The sequence below is a fragment of the Pan troglodytes genome, chromosome 1 (assembly GCF_028858775.2).
Source record: "Pan troglodytes isolate AG18354 chromosome 1, NHGRI_mPanTro3-v2.0_pri, whole genome shotgun sequence".
NCBI lineage: Eukaryota > Metazoa > Chordata > Mammalia > Primates > Hominidae > Pan > Pan troglodytes.
In genome coordinates, this window is record NC_072398.2 from 175,765,911 (window position 1) to 175,787,284 (window position 21,374).

General features: G+C 37.4%; 1 protein-coding gene across 5 annotated transcripts in view; it reads left to right on the plus strand.

Moving 5' to 3' along the window:
* Nucleotides 1-21,374, plus strand: part of USP24 (ubiquitin specific peptidase 24) — a 148,449-nt gene that overhangs the window by 4,715 nt on the left and 122,360 nt on the right. Inside the window, exon 1 of one of the 5 annotated variants that reach the window (XM_063801645.1) lies at nucleotides 16,075-16,170. The exons of the other annotated variants lie outside the window; for them this stretch is intronic. Within the exon in view, the coding sequence (XP_063657715.1) occupies nucleotides 16,090-16,170 (81 nt within the window). The 5' untranslated portion in view covers nucleotides 16,075-16,089. Of the gene's footprint in view, nucleotides 1-16,074; nucleotides 16,171-21,374 lie in introns of those variants that run through there. 5 annotated transcript variants of the gene reach the window in all.

The following is a 21,374-nucleotide window of genomic DNA, read 5'->3' on the forward strand; positions in this document are numbered from 1 at the left end:
TCACATAAAAATAAAAAGCATATTAATTTGTAGTTCCTTAACTTACCTCATTCCTATCTCTCTTGTTCCCCTTTGGTAGTAAGTGGTAATTATAAATGGATTAAAATTGTAATGCTGTCAATGTGTATAATTAAGGTTTATGGTAAAATTCATGTTATTCTTTTCCTAAAATACAACAATCCTAGTATGAGTGTGGAGTAAATATCAAATGAGTAGCTTTTAGTTAACTATTAGTGATTTGAATACATGACCTGTGGTTTATGAATTACTGTGATTTGGTAAATTTAAAAAGGCCCTTTAAAGGCTTTAGAGTAAAAAAATGAAATAATTTCCCAAATCAGTTGAAAGTAGATGAAATAAAAATAGGGAATTAAAGATGAATCAGCATGGCCTAATTTTTAAATAAGAATTTCTTTCTGATCCAGTATATGTATATATATCTCCTTTGGGAATTAGGTCTGTGAGTTAATCTAATGGTTGGAGTCTCACCTTGTAATTACCTGCCCATTCACTTTTAGAATGAATGTAATTTGGCATGAAGAGAGTACCTTTTGTGTGTCTGTGAGTGTGGTTTTAGTGAAATCATAGTAGGTTGTGACAGCTTTATACAGCATAATAATATTGTTAGCTTAAATTTTGAAAACAATTTCAATGTTAGAAAAGCAAGTATTGTAATGTTTTAGCAATTTGAGGAAAAGGTTTCAACATTAATAGAAAAATATGTCCATATACTTAAGTATTTTTATACTTACTGCCTACAATATCATATACCATTTACGTGATCTGAGTGTGAAGGAGGGCGTTTTTTACTTTTAATAAGAAAATGTTAAAAAAGATTTAGTAGAATCTGAAATCTGGAGTTCAGTTTTCCTGGAAATTTTCCTTATATGGAACCACAGAGAGAAATAAGAAGTAAACACGTAAGATGGAACCATTTCAGAACACCTTCGTACATGCATTAAAGCTCATGCACTCCACTCACTAAGCGCTCTAAGTGCACTAAAGCTCATGCATTTCTTTCATTTGTGTTTAAACTTAACAAAAAATACAGTTCAAACAAGTTTCAATATTAGGTTTCCTATCAAATTAGAATGGTTTTATGGCAATCTAAACACAAGGTGATGAGCTCTTAGAGACAAGCTCATTTGACAATAGTGAGAAGTGACAGTAGCAGCTTAGTGGTCAAGGAGGGAACAGGAAAGCTTTAAAAGCCGACTCAACCAAATCACACTAGCCGATTTGTGTAGGGTGATTTGAAACAGCTTTATGTGTTTCATGGCCCTGAGAGGATAACTGTGTTTTCAGTGATGTCACAGTCAAGAAGAGGTTCCAGTGTGGTCTGCTTAAGAAGGGTCAGGAATGTTTAATGTATTTTAGAAAGGTTTTCCTTTTAAAAAGAAAAAAAAAGAAGAAGTTGGATGGATAAAGAAGTAGGCTTCAGACACCTGGAAAATTCAGATGTGAGGACATTTCAGTCATGATACTAGATTGCAGAGGTACGACTAAGAGAGTTGTGCTTCATTTTCAAAAGAGTAAATGTTTTTTTCCTCCCTTTTTTTTCTAGGGAGTTTTACTTCCTTTTTTAAGCTTGTATTTTTCATTTTCTTTATCATAGGAATTTTTATTGTTTAGTGTTATCACATTTTTCAGTCACAGCTGACATAAAAATTTTCGTTAAGCTCATATTGATAGTAGGTGACATTATTGGTTTTTTTGTTTTTTGTTTTTTGTTTTTAAGATGGAGTTTTGCTCTTTCGCCCAGGCTGGAGTGCAGTGGTGTGATCTTGGCTCACTGCAATGTCCGCCTTCCAGTTTCAAGTGATTCTTCTGCCTCAGCCTCCCAAGTAGCTGGGATTACAGGCGCCTGCCACCACGCTCTGCTAATTTTTGTATTTTTAGTAGAAATGGGGTTTCACCATGTTGGCCAGGCTGGTCTCGAACTCCTGACCTCGTGATCCGCCTGCCTCGGCCTCCCAGAGTGCTGGGATTACAGCCGTGAACCACCGTGCCCAGCGCTGTTTTTTGTTTTGTTTTATTATTTTGAGACAGAGTGTAGTTTTGTCACCCAGGCTGGTGTGCAGTGGTGTAATCTCAGCTCACTGCAACCTCCGCCTCCCAGGTTCAAGTGATTCTCCTGCCTCAACCTCCTAAGCTGGGATTACAGGCATGCACCAACCACATCCGGCTAATTTTCATATTTTCAGTAGAGACGGGATTTCACCATGTTGGCCAGGCTGGTCTTGAACTTCTGGCCTCAAGTGATCCGCCAACCTCAGCCTCCCAAAGTGCTGGGATTACAGGTGTGAGCCTCCGCACCTGGCCAACATTATTGTTTCTGTCGATAATCTCTGTGGTGAGTTTTGGCAAAGTATTTTATAACCATTTTGTTTTTATAGTATGTTTACAGGGTCACTTGTTTGTCTGCTAGTGAGAAACCTGGCTCCCACCATTGGTAGCATCCATTTTTTATTTCTCTGTGTGTGTTATGTGTGAGAAGTAGAATACACTGTTTTAGAGGTGATTACCTTAAGCTGGTTAATGGAATATATAACCGTAGATTTGATGTTTTCATTTTCTCTGAAGAGCTAACACAAGTAAGTTTAAATATTATTCTTACAATCTTTCCAGAAATTAAAATGCTTCAGCCATGATACAGCAGTCTTTGGAATCTTTTAAAGGGCTGAGTTGAAGATGTGATTGTTCTCTTAAAAAATAAATAATATTTTAGGTACTCACCAGGGCTTCCCACTTCTAAAGATAAACACTAACAAGTAGTTGTTCCAGCACACAATTTGCTTTCCTGTAGCATCAAGCCAGTTATTTGTATTGCAAAATTCATTTGACATTATTTATTATACTTTCACTTAAGTTTATATCAAGAATATTTTATAAAACCATTACTTACTAAGCAACACGATACAGTTGTCCCTTGATAGCCATAGGGGGCTGGTTCCAGGATACCACCCCACCATGCTCAAGTCCCTAGTGTTTCCATCTAACCTACACACATCTTCCCATATACTTTAAGTCATCCCTAGATTACTCATAATACCTAATACAATGGAAATGCTGTGTATGCAGTTGTTACATCATATTGTTCCTTGTTTGTATTTTTTATTGTTGTATTCTTATTTTTAATTTTTTCTTCAAATAATTTTGATTTGCAGTTGGTTGAATCTGCAGATATGGAACCCATGGATACAGAGAGCCAGCTGTACTTAACTCCTGTATCAGTAGGTTTCCAAAATTATTTCTGAAATTAAAATCTTTGTAAGGAAGACTTGTTGGTCAGAAATTCAAATCCAAGACTTTTCAGTTTCTGCTTCATGTGCTGTTAAAACCCAGCTTTTCATAAACAGTTCAGCATTTCCTTTTTTTTTTTTCCCCTTTCCATTTCTCCTATATTGTCAATTTTGGTTGAACATTAATTGCTTTTTGAGAACTATAGTTGGTAATCTATAGTGTGAAGCATTTTGGTAACAATTTTATAATTTTGTTTTGGTTTTTGAGACAGGGTCTCACTCTGTCACCCAGACTGCAATGCAGCGAGGCGATTTTGGCTGATTGTAGCCTCTGCCTCCTAGGCTCAAGTGATTCTCCCCACCGCAGCCTCTCAAGTAGCTGGGACCACAGGTGTGTGCCAATTTTTGTATTCTTTTTTGTAGATACAGGGTTTCGCCATGTTGCGCAGGCTGGTCTCGAACTCCTTAGCTCAGGTGATCTGCCTGCCTCATCCTCCTCAAGTGCTGAGATTACAGGTGTGAGCCAGTCACCATGCCCGGCCTTGGTAGCAATTTAAGATGTATTTCAGATCCTAGAAAATATGAAGGTACTCTGTGAATAGCAACACTATTATTAATTGTCTGTGTTATTCTAGACTCCTTGCTCTCTTTTTTTTATGGAATAGCCTATTCTTATCCTAAATATTTTTCATGCCCCTTCCCTCTATCCTCACTGTTACTACTCTGGTTTTGGCTCATGCCCCCCCGACCCTTTTTTTTTTTACTGTTTTTCTCTGCCATTCACTGGCACAAGAAATGATTTCTCTAAAATATAAGTTTTAATTGCGGAATAATCTTGGTAAAATGGTTTTGTGGTTCCTCATCTTGTATAGGTAAAACCTAAACTTCTTTTCTTTCAAGGTCTCCAGACTTACCTATCTGGTCTTATCTCCTGCCTTCCTGTTCTAAGCGCTTTTGCAGTTTAGCTGCTATTTTCCCATTCTTATTCCTACTCCCTGATATCTCTTCTGCCTGTCTAACACTAAGTCGTTCTTCAAGGTTAGCTCAATTGCCACTTCTCTGTACGGAACACTTGTCTTACACCACTACATTCTCCCACTGCATTTTGCATGTACACCAAGTAAAACATTTCAGTTAAAAAATTTTCTGTGTTTGCATGTGTGTATTGATAATTCCCATTAGGCATTGAGCAGGACTATTTTTATCTCTGTGTCCTTAGTACTCCTGGCTCACAATAATATTTAATTGGATAGAGAGATGACTCAGTGGTTGGATGCAAAGAAAATCTTAAATGAAATGAAATAAAACGTCTCATGGTATTTGAAAGAGTATTCAGCCCAGGATTTGGGAGACTGTACCTTTCTGTTCAGGGTTCTGTTTCTTGCTATTGTTTGGCAAGTCAGTTTTCCTTTCTGAAACTCCATTTTCTCCTCTATAAAATGGGCATCATCTTAGACTAGATCTAATATGCTTAATTTTTTCATTCATTGACTCCTTTAAGAAATTAAGAGCTATGGGGCCTCTCATGTATACATGTAAATATGCATACTTAATTTTGAAAATAAGCTTGTGCTAAAATATTAATATTGTTATTTTGGGGTGATGGGGCTATACTCTCCCTATTTTTCTGTGTTTTAGAATTTTTCCTTCATGAGTTTTTAAAAAGTATATAAACTTTATTAAAACTAAAAGCAAACCAAACTGTGTTTAAATGAGAGTAGTTAAAAAGATTAAAGTTTTGCATAATTCTTAGGAAAATTTTGCAGACTCTAAAATTATTCAAAAACTTTGCTAATGAGGAAAATGAAATATAAAAAAGATTTAATTTGCTTTTTATCTAATTGAAATATGGAAAAAAGTATACTGCTTCCTAGCACATCATTGGGAGCTATTTTTTTAAATCTAGAATTCACATTTGACTATTATGTTATATAGTTATTTCTAGCTTTAGGAAAACTGGCTCAGAAGATGCAATTCAGCAGGACTTTTCGAATTTGAGTCACAGTTGAAGCTTTAATGGAGTTTCTATTTAGTTGCCTTTCCTGCCCCTTCTGTTCTTTTCTGCATGCTCCCCTTGTCCTGCCCCCATATCTCACAGCATTTTGCCTTGCTAATTGTTTTTATGACATTGTTATATATGACTCGTGTATTTTGATTGACCTTTAGATTATCTGCCAGCTTTTGAAGACTCTCAAAGTTCTGTGGTGACTATATTTTGAAAACAGCTGTGTTTAGAGCCCCTTTTTTGGCCAAAGGGATGGAATGGAAACACACACTTGGCTGACATGGCCTTCCCTGGTGACCTCTGTTCCTGTGACCTGTAGCAGTATTACTCATTGTGGGGCCATTGGTAGTTGCACTCACAGTCTCATCTGTTACTTAACTTTCTTTCTGTCATTCGTATACTTTAATGTACTCTCATGTCTGTTTGCACATTTTTAAGAAGGTGGGACTGCTATTTCTGTTGTTTTTATTAAGTAGAAAATAAAGAGTTCTCAGAATAAAAACTAGATTTAAATTAAATAATGGTTTAGATCAAATTCAAATGGTAAGAATAGGCATTATACTGAAAATGTCAGAGCAGCAAAACAGCCATGACCCAGTTTAACAAAATAACCATTCAGTAAGTTTTTATTGAGAATTTATTGTGTGCTAGGCACTGAGCTAGATGTTAGAAATGAATACAATGGTGAACAAATCAGACATATTTCTTCTCTGTTATAATTTCAAGGCTGGTTGATTTCTTATGCCACAAGTCTAATAAATCTTAATATTCTATTTCAGAAGCTAGAGAGAGGTCTTGAAGAGTTGTGGGTTAAATATGAAAGCTTAAATCTGTGTATCAACAGCATTTGTATAGTGCCTCTAGGATTTTTTGTGATGTAATTTGATCCATAGTGGCATCCATTGCCAAGAAACCAAATGATATTTTTTTCAAGCAGTATTTCTTTAGTGTCATGGAATATACAGAATGTGTATTTATTTGCCTGTTAGATGTTTAATATTAGTAGATTGATGATTCTCTCAACTAGTATCTTTTTAAAGAGTGATGTTAATTATTTTAATGAAATGGCATTATTTTTTATCCTAAAAGCGTAAGTGTATCAGTTTTTCCCAAAAAGAGAAATTGCTTTAGGAACTTGTCTTATTTTAGGCTAAAAATCTCTTAATGATTGTTGATAATAAAAAAAACTTACTTTAGAGAAATGTTGGTAATTTTAGAAAGACTTAAGGTGGAAATAGCAGTAACTCTGTAAATAAAAACCTGTCCAGCATCAATAACATGAGGATTGCTTAGTTTATTATAAGTATTTTGCTTTTGTGGTCAGTTTTATATTGGAATGAACTGTGCTAAAACTTGGAAAATGTTAATGATTTTTCTTTTAGTAATACACTTCTCATGATGTCTACCTCATTTTGAAATACTTTGGTGAGTTAGAGTAGCAGCAGATCATCCTATAATTCTCTAGTTAACAGCTAAAATATTTTATGTGCACACACATGTATGTAATGTATTTAATTTTGAGAAAATGTTAGGTGTCTATTGAGCAGCCAGACTGTCTGTGTTGAATTATGTCAGCCAAAAATATATGATTTATACCATTAAAACAATTGGTTCATGATATATGTGCAGATACACTGACACCTTTAGAGAATAACAAGCAAGTTCTGTTTGCTTTCTAATACTTTGAGCTTTTATGGTTGAAGTATAGAACATGCCTGTGGTAGAGGAATTTTAAGCATCTATTAAGGAGGATCAAAGATTAGAAATGATGCAGTTACCTTGTATTCTCCCAGTCCATAGTGATTGTAATATGGGAGAGGAATATTAAGACTACTTAGCAAGATATACTTCATAAAACAGCACAATTATCTGTAGAACTGACAATATTTCCTGCATTTCCCTCTCCTTATTCCAGTAAGCAGAACTAGCAGTTGAAACTTTAAGGATTAAAATTGATTATTTGTTTCAGAGCTGGGACCATGGAGATCTGGTGGTGGTAAGTCTTGTCAGCTTAGGGAGGAGGACCTTGACTCTTGGCTCAGCAGAGTCAGAAAAGGAACCCAGCCTTCTGCCTCTTGAGATGTCTTTTGTTTACTTTACCATAGTGTTCTTCTGACCTGAGGAAGTCTTTGACTGTAGGTTATCTTTAATATATCCTTCCTCATAAACTTTCTCTATTTAATCATCACATTTCCTTTGTTAGATATACACTAGTGTCTCCCCTATCTGTGGGGGATGGATTCCGAGAACCCCAGAGGATGGGAAAACCACAGATAGTACTGAACCCTATGTATGTTGTGTTTTCCTATATATACATACCTGTGATAAAGTTTAATGTATAAATTGGGCACAGTAAGAGATTAACAACAGGAACTAATAAATAGAACAATTACAATATACGGTAGTAAAAGTTTATGAATGTGATCTCTCTCACTTAAAATGTCTTACTGTACTCACACTCAAAAGTGTTGATTCTATAGTTTATCTTTCTTTATCATTAGGTACTTTTTAACATTGGTTATTCATAAGTTTATAAAGATGGTGGGAGTTGAGGAAAGGAAGATTGAGCAATTGCTATCACTTGTGAAGGTGCTGTGGTCTCTCGACTAGCATCCTTGTACAAGTGATCCCCTGCCTGAGTCTATCCACAGTTGCTCATGGTATTGAATATTTTAAAAATAAGCTTTAAGAGTCGGTATACAGGCCGGGTGTGGTGGCTCACGCCTGTAATCACAGCACTTTGGGAGGCCAAGGCAGGTGGATCACCTGAGGTCGGGAGTTTGAGACCAGCCTGACCAACAGGGTGAAACCCCGTCTCTACTGAAAATACAAAAATTAGCTGGGTGTGGTAATGGGTGCCTGTAGTCCCAGCTATTCAGGAGGCTGAGGCAGGAGAATTGCTTGAACCTGGGAGGCGGAGTTTGCAGTGAGCCGAGATCACACCACTGCACTGCAACTTGGGTGACAGAGTGAGACTCCATCTCAAAAAAAAAAAAGAAAGAAAAAGTCGGTATACAAATCGCTTGAAACAGTATACCACCTAATTTAATACTTTTCTGTTTCAGATGTGTATTGTTTAGTTTCTTAAAATAGCCTTTTCATTCTCTGTGTATCAAACACAGTAATGACGGCAAATATCAACCGGGATGTATTATATACTTGCAGGTTTGAAGTTAAACATTTTGAAATATACCTTGGAATGGTGTAAATATACTGAAAATATAACACTTGCCTTAGGTTATATATTTTAATGAATACAAAAATAAAGCATGGTGAATATTGATGCGCTCTTAGAGGATACTTAAAAAGGAGATCAGTTTTAAAATTTGCTAGATCCTCTTTTGACTCCTTGCCTGTGCACGTGCATTTTCTCCTGCCTGGCATGCCCTCCTCTCTCACCTCTTGCCACAGTGGGCTATTCCATAGCACTGTGTGTGTGGTATCAATTTGATCCTTGCACTTGATCCTTTCACTACAAAATAGATTTAACACAGCCTTGCAGTTGGCAGAGATAGGGTAGGAACATCTCCTTCCTTAAGTCAAGCAAGTCCCAAGAGACTCTGAATGCTAACATACCACCTGTACTGTTAATCACTCTTGCTAATGGTTTTCTGTTAGAACTTGATGCCTTGCATTATACCTCCTCCCGTTCTTTCTTCCCTTCCTCCTAGTTAAACGTCCCTTCTTGAGTTTGAATAGAAACCTTTTTGTACCTCTGTCATAGCATTTATCTCATTGCATTGGCATTGTTCCTTTGTCACCATATTAAATTGAGTCTTTTTTTTTTTCTTTTTTTTTTTTTTTGAGATGGAGTCTTGCTCTGTCACCCAGGCTAGAGTGCAGTAGCATGATCTCGGCTCATTGCAACCTCTGCCTTCTGGGTTCAGGTGATTCCCCTGCCTCAGCCTCCCGAGTAGCTGGGATTACAGGCACCTGCCACTGCGCCCAGCTAATTTTTGTATTTTTAGTAGAGATGGGGTTTCACCATCTTGGCCAGGCTGGTCTCAAACTCCTGACCTTGTGATCCACCTGCCTTGGCCTCCCAAAGTGCGATTACAGGCATGAGCCACTGCGCCCGGCCTAAATTGAGTCTTTTGAAAGCAGGGTCTGGTTTTCTGTATTTCCTGGAAAGTTCCGGGAAACACTTGACACAGGAGATACTAAACTGGATCAAAGAATCTGATATGGAATATATTTATTTGCATCACCATTTTGGAACACATTTCCCCCATTCATGCTTCTCAAATAGTGTCTTAAATCTACTTTTGCCTAAAATAGCCTACACCATAGCTTGAAAATAGCATAAATTTTTTTGTAGTCTTTTGGCAGATTTCTGTCACAGTGTTTACCTTGTATTACAGTTGGTGGGAAGGAACATTTTTTGAGCTATTGCCGGTGTCTTTATAATGTATACAATTTTGGATATAACACATTAAATTTGAACTTTGGTATTCTGTACCACTTCCTTTGCTTTATGTTTTTTCTTTAGCTCACATAGAAAAATATTGCACACAAGAAAGAACATAGTGGATGCTAAAAGAAACAAACCCTTTTTAAGCCTTTAGTAGGACTGTTTGCCAGTCTGTTTTTATGTAGTTTTGTTACATCACTTAGGTGAGCTCTACGTTAGTAAGGAGAAGATTTGCAGAGAATGTCATTTCTGGAGAGGAAAGAGAGAAAAGAGAAAACATGTTGCAGTATAATTAAAGCAGAAAACTTTTAGTGTTGTTTTTGTTTCAGATTGTCGCATTTATTTATTTCTGTAATAATGATTAATGATGACACTGTTAATCCAAGTGAGCTTATTTTGAAGTAAAGCTATTGAGACACTGTTTATTTTTTCTCCTTTCTCCTCCCAAAATAAAAAAAAAGTATGTGGAGTGGGAGTAGGAGGAGGAAAGAAACAGTAGTATGGTAACTATTTGTTCAACACTAAGCAATCTATTGAATGTCTTTGGCTCTCTTCTGGCTTCTGAGAACTGAGATACAGCCCCTGCTTTTAAGGGGTTCATAAGCTATTCCAGTGGTTCTAAAGAGCTGCTAGGGATGGCCAACATCAGATCAGAGTCACTTGGATTGCTTTTTCAATATAGCTTATTCCCATAAGGACCTCCAACTATCCTAGGAACTTCTGACAGAGTAGGGAATGTTGTGGAAAAGTACTTAGTAAAATTTTAGAAAATGGTCTGCTACAAATTTAAACTGGGTATAATTTGATTTGATACTTGATAAAGTTTGGAAACTTCTGTGTCCCCACCCACATCTCATCTTGAATTATACTCCCATAATTCCCACGTCCACGTGTTGTGCGAGGGACCCAGTGGGAGATAATTGAATCATGGGGGCAGTTATCCCCATATTGTTCTCGTGGTGGTGAATAAGTCTCACGAGATCTGATGGTTTTATCAGGAGTTTCCGCTTTTGCATCTTCCTCATTCTCTCTTTGCCTGCTGCCATCCATGTAAGACATGACTTGCTCCTCCTTGCCTTCTGCCATGATTGTAAGGCTTCCCCAGCCACATGGAACTATAAGTCCAATTAAACCTCCTCCTTTTGCAAATTGTCCAGTCTCGGGTATGTCTCTATCAGTGGCATGAAAATGGACTAATACAATACTAGATATATTTTTTCCAAGTTTTTATGTTGAACAATTTATAGTCTACAGAAATCAAAAGAACAATACAGTGAACACTTGTATACCCTTCACCTTGATTCATTATTTGCAAACATTTTGTCACATTTGCTTTAGCTTCTCTCTCTGTCTCTCTCTCTCTCTCTCTCTCTCTCACACACACACACACACACACACACTTTTTCTGAACCATTTGAAAAATAAGTTGCAAATGTCAAGACATCTGACTCCTAAATACTTTAGTGTGAATCTCCTAAGGACAAAGACATTCTACAGAACTGCAGTACCATTATCCTACCAAAGGAATTTAACATTAATACGTTAATATTGTCTATTATTTAGTTCAAATTCTCCACTTATACTGCAATATCCTCTATAGGCTTTTATAAAAATTGTAATCTAGGATTGAATCAAAAAGTATGCGTTGCATCTGTTAATCATGTTTTTTTTTGTTTTGTTTTGTTTTGTTTTTTGGAAACAGAGTCTCGCTCTGTCGCCCAAGCTAAAGTGCAGTGGTGCAATCTTGGCTCACTGCAACCTCCACCTCCCAGGTTCAAGTGATTCTCGTGCCTGAGCCTCCCAAGTAGCTGGGATTACAGGTGCCCGCCACCATGCCTGACTAATTTTTGTATTTTTAATAGAGACAGGATTTTGTCTGTTGGCCAAGCTGGTCCCAAACTCCTGGCCTCAAGTGATCTGCCCGCTTCGGCCTCTCAAAGTGCCAGGATTACAGGTGTGAGCCACCATGCCTGTCCTGGTTATCATGTTCTTTTAAGCCAGATTCTAGAATGGTATTTTCATCTTTTTATACTGACACTTGTGAAATGTCTAATTCAGATCTCTTATGTTTAAAAGATTTTATGATTGAATCATTTTAAATACCCAAGGATATTTTATTATTTATTAAGGAAAACCAAACGAAAATACTTGCCTTCTTTCATTACATAATTTGTTCCCCATTAGTAAGACTGCATTTGTCAACAACCTATATTTTGACCTGTAGTAGAATTTTAGCATTTTTAGAGCCAGAAGAGATCTTGGATCTGTAGGTAAATATTTTCATTTTATAGATGAAACTGAGGTATGGAGATATCAAGTCTTAACCAACCAGGGGTGATTTGTCATCCCACCCCGGAGGCATTACACATGTATGGAGATGTTTTAGTGTTGTCACAACTAGAGAGGTGCTACTGGCCAGGGATGCTGATAAACATCTTACAGTGCACAGAACAGAATTGTCTAGCCCAAATTGTCAGTAGAACCAAGGTTAAGAAACCCTGTCTAAAATCACACAGCTCATGGTGGGACTTAAAACCATGTTACTTGACTTTCAATTCTGTGTTCTTTCTACACACAAAAACGGAAATGCCTTGTTCTCTTTCCCTTTCATTCTCTCCGCCTTCATCCTCCATTTCCATTAAGACAAATTAGAACATACTGCTTGAGAGAACATGGAGTATCCTTCTAAAATGAGAAATATAGGCTGGGGATGGTGGCACACGCCTGTAATCCCAGCACGTTGGAAGGCCAGGGTAGGAGGATTGCTTGAAGTGAGGTATTTGAGACCAGCCTGGGCAACATAGTGAGATCCTGTCTTTAAAAAAAAAATTATTTTTAATATTTTTTAAAAAAAGAAAAAAAGAAATATAAATGTGCTTTCAGCGGGGTTTTATTCCTGTAGTAAAAATGTGTGCAGAATGACTTTTTTAAGAGCAGTTTAGATAACCATAATTGTTCTTCACTTTTCATTATATGAGGTTTGAGTTAAGAAACAACACTTTCTCATACATTATCTTATTTGGTACTCACAGAAACCCTTCGTAGTTATAATGAACAAAGCAAATAGCATTTGCCTTTCACAAGTGAGAAAATAAAAGTTCCCAGAAAATAACATCCCATCTAATTGTGGTCAGGTAAGGTATTAGTCAAAGTTATGTGGAGATAGATTTCAGTTGAACAGGCAAAACAGGAACAGGTAATCTCAAAATGTCCTAAGCACCTGGTCACTATATTTAGGCAGAGGTTCTGGGATATTGTTGGGGGTGTTGTACAAGTGATTTAGGTATCGAATAGACATTGGAGATACAATAGAGAATTAGATAGAGCTCCATTGAGTAACACACTCTTATTAGGGAGCCAAACTTTAAACAGGTGAAGTTTATTACAGCTCAGTATTTGATGTTATGAAGGTAGTGCTTTAAATGTGCCATGCTTTCTCTTTCGTGCCTGAACACACATACAATTCTCTGTGCTCAGGATCTGTTTCCTTTCTTTCATTTCATAAGCATGTATTAGGTCTTAACATTCACTCATTCATTCACCAAGAATTTGTTGAGCACCCACTCTGTCTTAGGGACTGTTACAGATAATGGAACAAACAAAACAATTCTGCCCTGTTGGAGCTTATATCCTAATGAGGGGAGACAGACAACAAATAAGATAAGTGAAATGTAGAATGTCAGATGACGATAAGTACTGTGGAAAAAAAGCAGCACAGGAGAGAGATCATGCTGGACAGCAGTGGGTAGGGGGTATGACAAGGGCTGCTTTTTGAGTAGATTATTCAAGGAAGGCCTCACAGAGCAGGTCATATTTGAGCAAAGACCTGAAGAAGGTGAAGCCAACTGTGGTTATCTGAGGGAACGGCATTCTAAACTAGGGGTGGGCAAAAGTTTTCTGTAACGGGCCTAAAGTAAATACTTAGTCTCTGTTGTAGCTATTCAACTTAGCTATTGTAGTATGAAAGCAACTATATGCTATATGTAAGGAAATAAGCAGGTCTTTGTTTCAATAAAATACAGAAACAGGCAGTGGGCTCTACTTTGCCAACTCCTGCTTTAAGTGGAAGGAACACCTAATGCAAAAACACTGGGTAGCAGCAGGGCTGGCATGTTGGAGGAGCAGCAGGGAGGCCAGTATGGCTGGAACTCGACAGGCAGAGGTCAGCTCCCCATTAGGGCCTTGCAGGCAACTGTCACGATAACTTTTTGTCAGAATAGGAATGAAGGCATCGAAGGTTTTCAACAGGGAGATACCATGATCTGGTGAGAAAGATCAGGGATTTGTTTTTGAACATGTTAATTTTAGATGCCTATTAAACACCCTAGTGGAGTTGTCAAAAAGGAAGTTGGATATGTGCCTGGTGTCCAGAGAAGAAGTCTGTACTGGAGCCAAAATGTGAGTCTTCAACTTAGAGATAGCACTTAAACCATTAAACTGTACTTAACAGGGGTAATATAACTCTATGGGGTGGGGGGGGGGGTGGGAATTGCTTCTTGAGGGAGATGAAAAACAATCTTAGATATTACAGTGGATCACACCAAAACCCAACCCTACCCAACACAGTCAATTCTTAGTATTTAATTTCGTGGGGGATAGGATGGTTAAGAAAAAGATGTCTAAAAGTCTCCTTGGAAGAATGATAATGAAAATTAGGTAGAAAACAATGCATTAGATTCAACTCACTGAGGTCACCAAGGGGGTGCCTCAGTCTGAGGACTGAGCTCGAAGGTGCTCCAGTGTTTAGAGACTTGGGGTGGTAAGGCGGAACCAGCAAAGGAGACTGAGGAGTGGCTGGTGGGGTGAGGAACCAAATGAGAACTGTGTCCTGGAAACCAAGTGAAAGAGGTGTTTCCAGGAAGAGGGATCCACTGTTAAATGTTGCTGATGGGTCCGGTAAGATGAGAACTGAGAATTAAATGTGTATATGAGGCTGTGGTGAAGAAGGTAGACATTTACTTAGGTCTCAGCTTAAGTATTATTTCATTTGGTAGGCTACCTTTCACTATGATGAGGGTGGGTCCCCCCTTTTTTCTTAACTCTGGTAAAAATCACATAACATAAAATTTATCAACTTAATCTTTTTTAAGTGTACAGTTCAGTAGTGTTAAGTATATTCAAATTGTTGTGAAACATCTCCAGAAATTTTTCATCTTGCAAATCTGAAACTCTGTACCTGTTAAACAACAACCTTTCCTTTCCCCTACCCCCTAGCTCCTGGCACCCACCACTTTACTTTCTGTTTCTGAGCTTCAATACTTCAGATACCTCATATAAGTGGAACTATACAATATTTGTCTTTCTGTGACTGCCTATTTCACTAAGCATGATGTCCTCAAGGCTTGTTCATGTTATAGTATGTCGCAAGATTGCCTTCTTTTTAAAGGCTGAATGGGCCTCCTTATGTACTTTCGTAATACTCTTACAGTAACACTCCTAACAAGAAGTTGTAATTTCTTATTTGTCTTTTTCCCTGAAAGACAGGAGATTTCCAAGATTCAGTGGCAGAGTACGTCTGTCTTATTCATAGATGTATTCATAGCCTCTGGAAAATACTGAATGAGAATTCTGTGTAAAAATAGAAGACAGAATACCTTCCTTTGCTTGGAGGAATCTCAACGCTCGAAAATTTTGTTGAAGAGATGAAGTGGTTTTGAAGAAGTAGGCATTTATCAGGCTGAGAAAGGGCCACCTAGGCAGAGAGAGCAGCCTACAGCTATACATGGTTTCGTGATAGGACCTTGTATGTAGCTCCAGCAGAAGGTTTGGAAAGTGGCAAACCATATATTGTGATGGATTGTGATCAGAGGATGGAGAGCCTTGCCTGCCAATGCAAGAAGTTTGCTTTTACTTTCTAGGCACCTTTAGGCAGCTGGGAGCAAATGGAGCTTTCTGAGGAAGTGAGTGATGGGATGAGCTTCCTTTTTTTGGTTTGGGTTGGGGTTAGGGTTTTCATTTTGTTTTGTTTTGTTTTGTTTTAAGGAAGATCATTCTGGTGGCCCTTTGGAGGGGGCACAGGAGTGGTGATATGGACTGGTAGAAGGAATGGCAGTTATATGAGTATTGCAGCAGTCCGAGCAACACACGACAGAGACCTCAAGTAAGCAGGCTTGGCTAGGACAGACTATTCAGAAGAAATTTATAAGGTAGAATTACTGTGATGTGGTGACCAACTGGCTGGGACGAGCACAGTTCCGGGGTTAGGAATGTTAGAGAAGTAACAGATTTGAGTCAGAAACCGAGTTCTTTGTGGATATGGTAAATCTGGAGTACATTGAGGGCACCAAGGTTAGAGTCTAGCATAGAGAGAGAGAGAGAGGGAGAAAGAAAGATTCATCTGAAGCCTAAGGAGCGGACTAGGCTACTATTTCTTTTTTCTTTTTTTTTTGAGACAGGGTCTCCCTCTGTTGCCCAGCCTGGAGTACAGTGGCATGAACACGGTTCACTGCAGCCTCAGCCTTCTGAGCTCAAGTGATCACCCACCTCAACCTCCCAAACTGCCGGGATTACAGGTGTGAGCTCACTGCTCTCAGCCTGGGCTTCTATTTCTTATGTTGCTGTGTGTTGTAGCTGGCCCTGTGATGAATTATCCCTCATCTGTGTAGGAATCCTGCAAATCGGGCACCATGCTCTCTTTCTCATTGAGGAAAACAAAGGCAAATAGATTAAGAAGTTTATTCAAGGTGACACAGCTAGCAAGTGGTAGTGAAAGAATCAACAATTAGATCTGTTAGATGGTAATACTTAGTAAAGGAAATTTCAACAAAATTAAGGATGAAAGTTGATTGCTTCTGCTAGATAGCTGTTTATCTAGAGCTGTAAGTTTTAATGGATTAAAAAATACTAGTGCTTTGGAAGAAAATAAGTTTTACTTGATAGTCCTCTCTTACCTCCCCAATTCTTGGCTTGGGGTGCATTATATAAGTTCTGTTTTTTGTAAAAGCATTTTTGCCTCCATTCTGCATTGGTGTTTTTTGAGGCCATGCTATGCTACCAATTTTAGGAGGAATTGGATACTTTCGAGTATGCTTAATCTAGAGCCTGAGATTTGGAGAAACCTTGACTTAAATTTTTATTTCAGTCTGAACGCATTTAATGACTGTTGGTGTTAGGCAAGTGACCATAAGAAATGTGACTTCTGGTGAGTAACTTTGCCTTATGTGAGCCTCAGTTTGTTTGCTCATGTAAAAAATGAGGATGATAACTCTTACCTCCTGAGGTTTGAGAATAATTAAATTATAATATATGTACACTTTTCCATAGTTACTAGTGCTGTTCCTGACATGTAGCAGCTAGGTGCTCAGTAGACGTATTAGTTCTCCTTTACTGCTCACTCATATTGCTCTCATCTGAATTTATCTCAATCCCCTTTACCATATCTCTCCTCCTTCCTGCTGGCTGCTAAAACTGAGGGCCCAGCATAACTGCAGTCACTGGAGATGCCCTAAGGAAATTGGGACTGGAACAGCTACCTACTCTTTGGATCCTGGAATCGATGATCTGTATGTCCCAAACCTTAAATATTAAATGAAGGTTACCCTCTATATGTAAGATATCACCTTTGGATTATAGGACAACCTCTTCTCATGAAAACCTTGTTTCTCTGTATTCTAAATACAGTTGTCCCTTGGTTTCTGTGGGGAGTTGGTTTCAGGACCCCCTTGGGGATACCAAAATCTGTATCCACCTGCCCTCCCCACAGATACCGAAATGCTCAAATCCCTTATATAAAATGGCTTAGTATTTGCATGTATCCTAAGCACATCCTCCTGTGTACTTTAAATCATCTCTAGATTACTTATAATACCTAATACAATATAAATGCTATGCAAGTAGTTGTTATACTGTATATAAATACATTATTTGTAATGTAAATTACAAAATGTAAATACATTGCTTTCTATGTATTTAAGGACTAATGACAAGAAAAAAATGTCTAGATCTGTTCAATACAAATGCAGCCATCCATTTTTTCCCAAATATTTTCAGTTCACAATTGGTTGAACCCATGGGTGTGGAGGACTGACTTTACCTGAATCATCAAGAAGGGTTAATGCAGGGAACCACACAAAAAAATCAGCTTTTGTTGAATAGTTTAGGAAATTATTTACTACTCATAACATGGAATGAAGATGCATTCCAGGAAAACATTTGCAGACTTCAGACACAATGTATTCATACATGGGGACTGCATACACTTACTTGTTTATCATCTTCTCTTTTTCCAGGAAGCAATATTTTAGGAATTATTTTCTCTAGTCTGAATTAACAGGGAATATCAGATCTGCATATAACCATCTCCAAATTGCTTTGAAAAATATTTAGTAAAACTGACAACCTCAATATTTAATGAAAGGTATTATAAATTAGTGACTTGCAATCGAATGCCCATGTTTGCATGTTTTTCCTTAAGCTCTTCACATATATGTTTCTAATTGTTTATTATAATACACAAGTAATAGACAAATCTGTTTAAAATCATTGTGAAGAGATCAGTCTGTCATCTTCATTTTTCTATATATTGATCAGAGGTTCTTTTGAGCACATGTTGGTTAATAGCATAGTTCAGTAATTGAATTTAGTATTCAAATAAACTTTAAGCAACACTGGTAGTCTCTTATCCATTAAGTTGAATAATTTTCTTTTATCTGTATTTGTTGAGTCAGTGGGCAGACAGGAGCTTATCTCTAAACTAGCAGGTGGTAGGTACCTCCCCAGTAGGTTTTACTTCTTTCAACAAAGAAGGCTTAAATTACAGTAACGTATCCTTGTTGGGTTCAAGAGTAATCAGTTTATTGTCTCTTTAAAAAAATAAGGGTACTTTTTCTAAATAAATATTAAACTCTATTATTAACTTAAAAGCTTGCATGTTGATTTTTTAAAGCTCATTTGCAAGGATTAGGTAGATTTTGTGTGCATGTGTACTTAACTCCCAGTTAGGATATCACCTGTGCTTATGTTGGTTCATTTGCGTTTTTCAGACGGGCAAGTTTCTGGATATGGATAGCAACATATGTACAAACATGTCTAACTAAAATTTGCAATATGAAAGGTAGCATGCAGAAAGGTATTTTTGTCAAAATAACCTATATTTTAAACCTAAAGATCTTTGCTAAACTGTGTGGGGGTAGATTAATATTGTACAGTGACAGTGTGTATCAATTCCATGAAAAACTTCAGTTGCAACAATTAAAAGTGCCAGGCCGGGCAGGGTGGCTCATGCCTGTAATTCCTAGCGCTTTGGGAGCCCGAGGCGGGCAGATCACGAAGTCAGGAGTTTGAGACCAGCCTGGCCAACATGGTGAAACACCGTCTCTACTAAAAATACAAAAAATTAGCTGGACGTGGTGGCAGGCGCCTGTAATCCCAGCTACTCAGGAGGCTGAGACAGGAGAATCGCTTGAACCTGGGAGGCAGAGGTTGCAGTGAGTCAAGACCATGCCACTGCACTCCAGTGTGGGTGACAGAGCGAGACTCCATCTCAAAAAAAAAAAAAAAAGAAAGTGCCATATTGATCTTATAAGTAAGTAAATACTAAGCCTTAGTCCAAACAGTTGGCAAACAGATGAAGTCGTAATCATAACTATTTGAATTCCTAGCATATTTATGGCACTATAAAGCATTATGGCAGTTACAGAGACTTGTTTATATTTTCATTTGTATTTGTGGGCATAAAAAAATTACATATTTAGGAAGTAGCCTAAAATACTGAAGAGATGAGTATGTATCCAACAATGTTACTTGTTCTTACTTTAATCATAAACTGACCAATTAGAAATCATAATTGAACACATTAGCTCATCTGTATTGTTTTTCTTGAACAACTGAATACACAAGATTTAATGTTATTAAAAATTTTTCAGTTTAAAAGTGACATTCAATAATTGTTGGCAAGCTCATTTCTCTTCTACCTTCGTGCCAGAGCTGTGCATCTCCTAACAACTGCTGGATTTACATGAATATTGTAAAATATTTTATAAAAATTATTTTTCAATTTTAAATGAAGTTGATGGAGTATCATAAAAAGCAGCAAAGATATTGACTCAAGTAGTCAAATGGCTAAAAATGTTGAAGTTTTATTAATATACTTGAAAAATACTGGTTTTGAAATAATTTGATCTATAATCTTCTTTCTGGAGCACGATTTCCTTTAAACTTCTTCAACTGTGTACAGGTTTGTTCTCACTGCACATATACCTGGATACCCACAGGCTGGTTTGGCATCCACCAGCCTTTTCTCTACTTTCACATTATCCTTTTCTTTAAAGACAAGAATTGTGTCCGTTATCTTTGTCCTCAGCACTGAGCATTTTGTCTGGAGCATAGCACTCTCAATAAATATGTTTTTAATTAATTTATAATCAGTGACCATTAATGGTTACTTTTGTATCATTTGGATTTGGCATCTAATGAGAAAATAGTAAGTTAAATTGCAAAGATCTTATTAAAAGCTCAATACATTGTGTCTGTTCGGAGCTATGACATTTTGCAATAGAACGATACTGAGCTGCTTTGTATGTGTTCTCTTGGTCAGTATGTAATTTTTGCCAAGGACAGGCTCTACTTAAAAGTGATAACTCAAAATATCAAACCAACCGAAATATGGGTTCATACTATCCCCCTCTGTGGTTGCTTATCTCTTTGTGTTTGCAGCACACTCCTGAAAATGTAGTGCTGCTTTGTATCATTCCTTAACCCTGTGTATAACGCACTGTTGCTTCCATTTTTAAGACCAAGAATGTTAACTACCTAGGAGGCAACATGGTATATTTCGCCTGTCAAGTCTTAAATAATATTTTCTTTCTTTTTTTTTTTTTTTTTTTTTTTGAGATGGAGTCTTGGTCTGTCACACAGGCTAGAGTACAGTGGTGCAATCTTGGCTCACCACAACCTCTGCCTCCTGGGTCCAAGCAATTCTGCCTCAGCTTCCCAAGTAGCTGGGATTACAGGTGCCTTCCACCATCCCCAGCTAATTTTTGTATTTTTAGTAGAGATGGGGTTTCACCATGTTGGTCAGGCGGGTCTCAAACTCCTGACCTCAAGTGATCCGCCCTCAGCCTCCCAAAGTGCTGGGATTACAGGCATGAGTCACTGTGCCTGGCCTTATATAATAATATTTTTTAATTGCTGTTTTAAAGCTAATTGCCATATGTGTTAAATTTTTATTATAGATTAGGTACAACTCTGTGTTTTGCGGTTCTCAGATATATACCCACTTTCTTTAGTGACTATAATCATTGAACTCATTTTTGTTAATCAAGTCTTTTAAATAACAGCTTTATTGAGAAAGAATTCTTATACTATAAAGTTCACTGTTTTAAAGTGTGCATTCAGAGTTGTGCAACCATCACCACCATTTATTTTGAGAATATTTTCATCACCTCCAAAAGAAACCTCATGCTGTCTTTTTCTTTCTCCTGCCATCCTGTGGCAGCCACCAGTCTACTTTCTGTGTCTATGGATTTGCCTATTGTGAACATTTCATATAAACAGAATCATACAATATGCGGCCTTTTATGTCTGGCTACTTTCACTTAGTATATTTTTGGAGTTCATTGAGAACTGAAATTCAGAACTTATTTTTGTGGAAATTCATTCAACTCACTATGTTCATTCAAAATACTGTAACTTGTCAGTATTTTGATCATTTTTAGAGCTAAAAAATACTTCGTTGTATGGATATAACACATGGACATAAAATGGATTGTTCATTCAT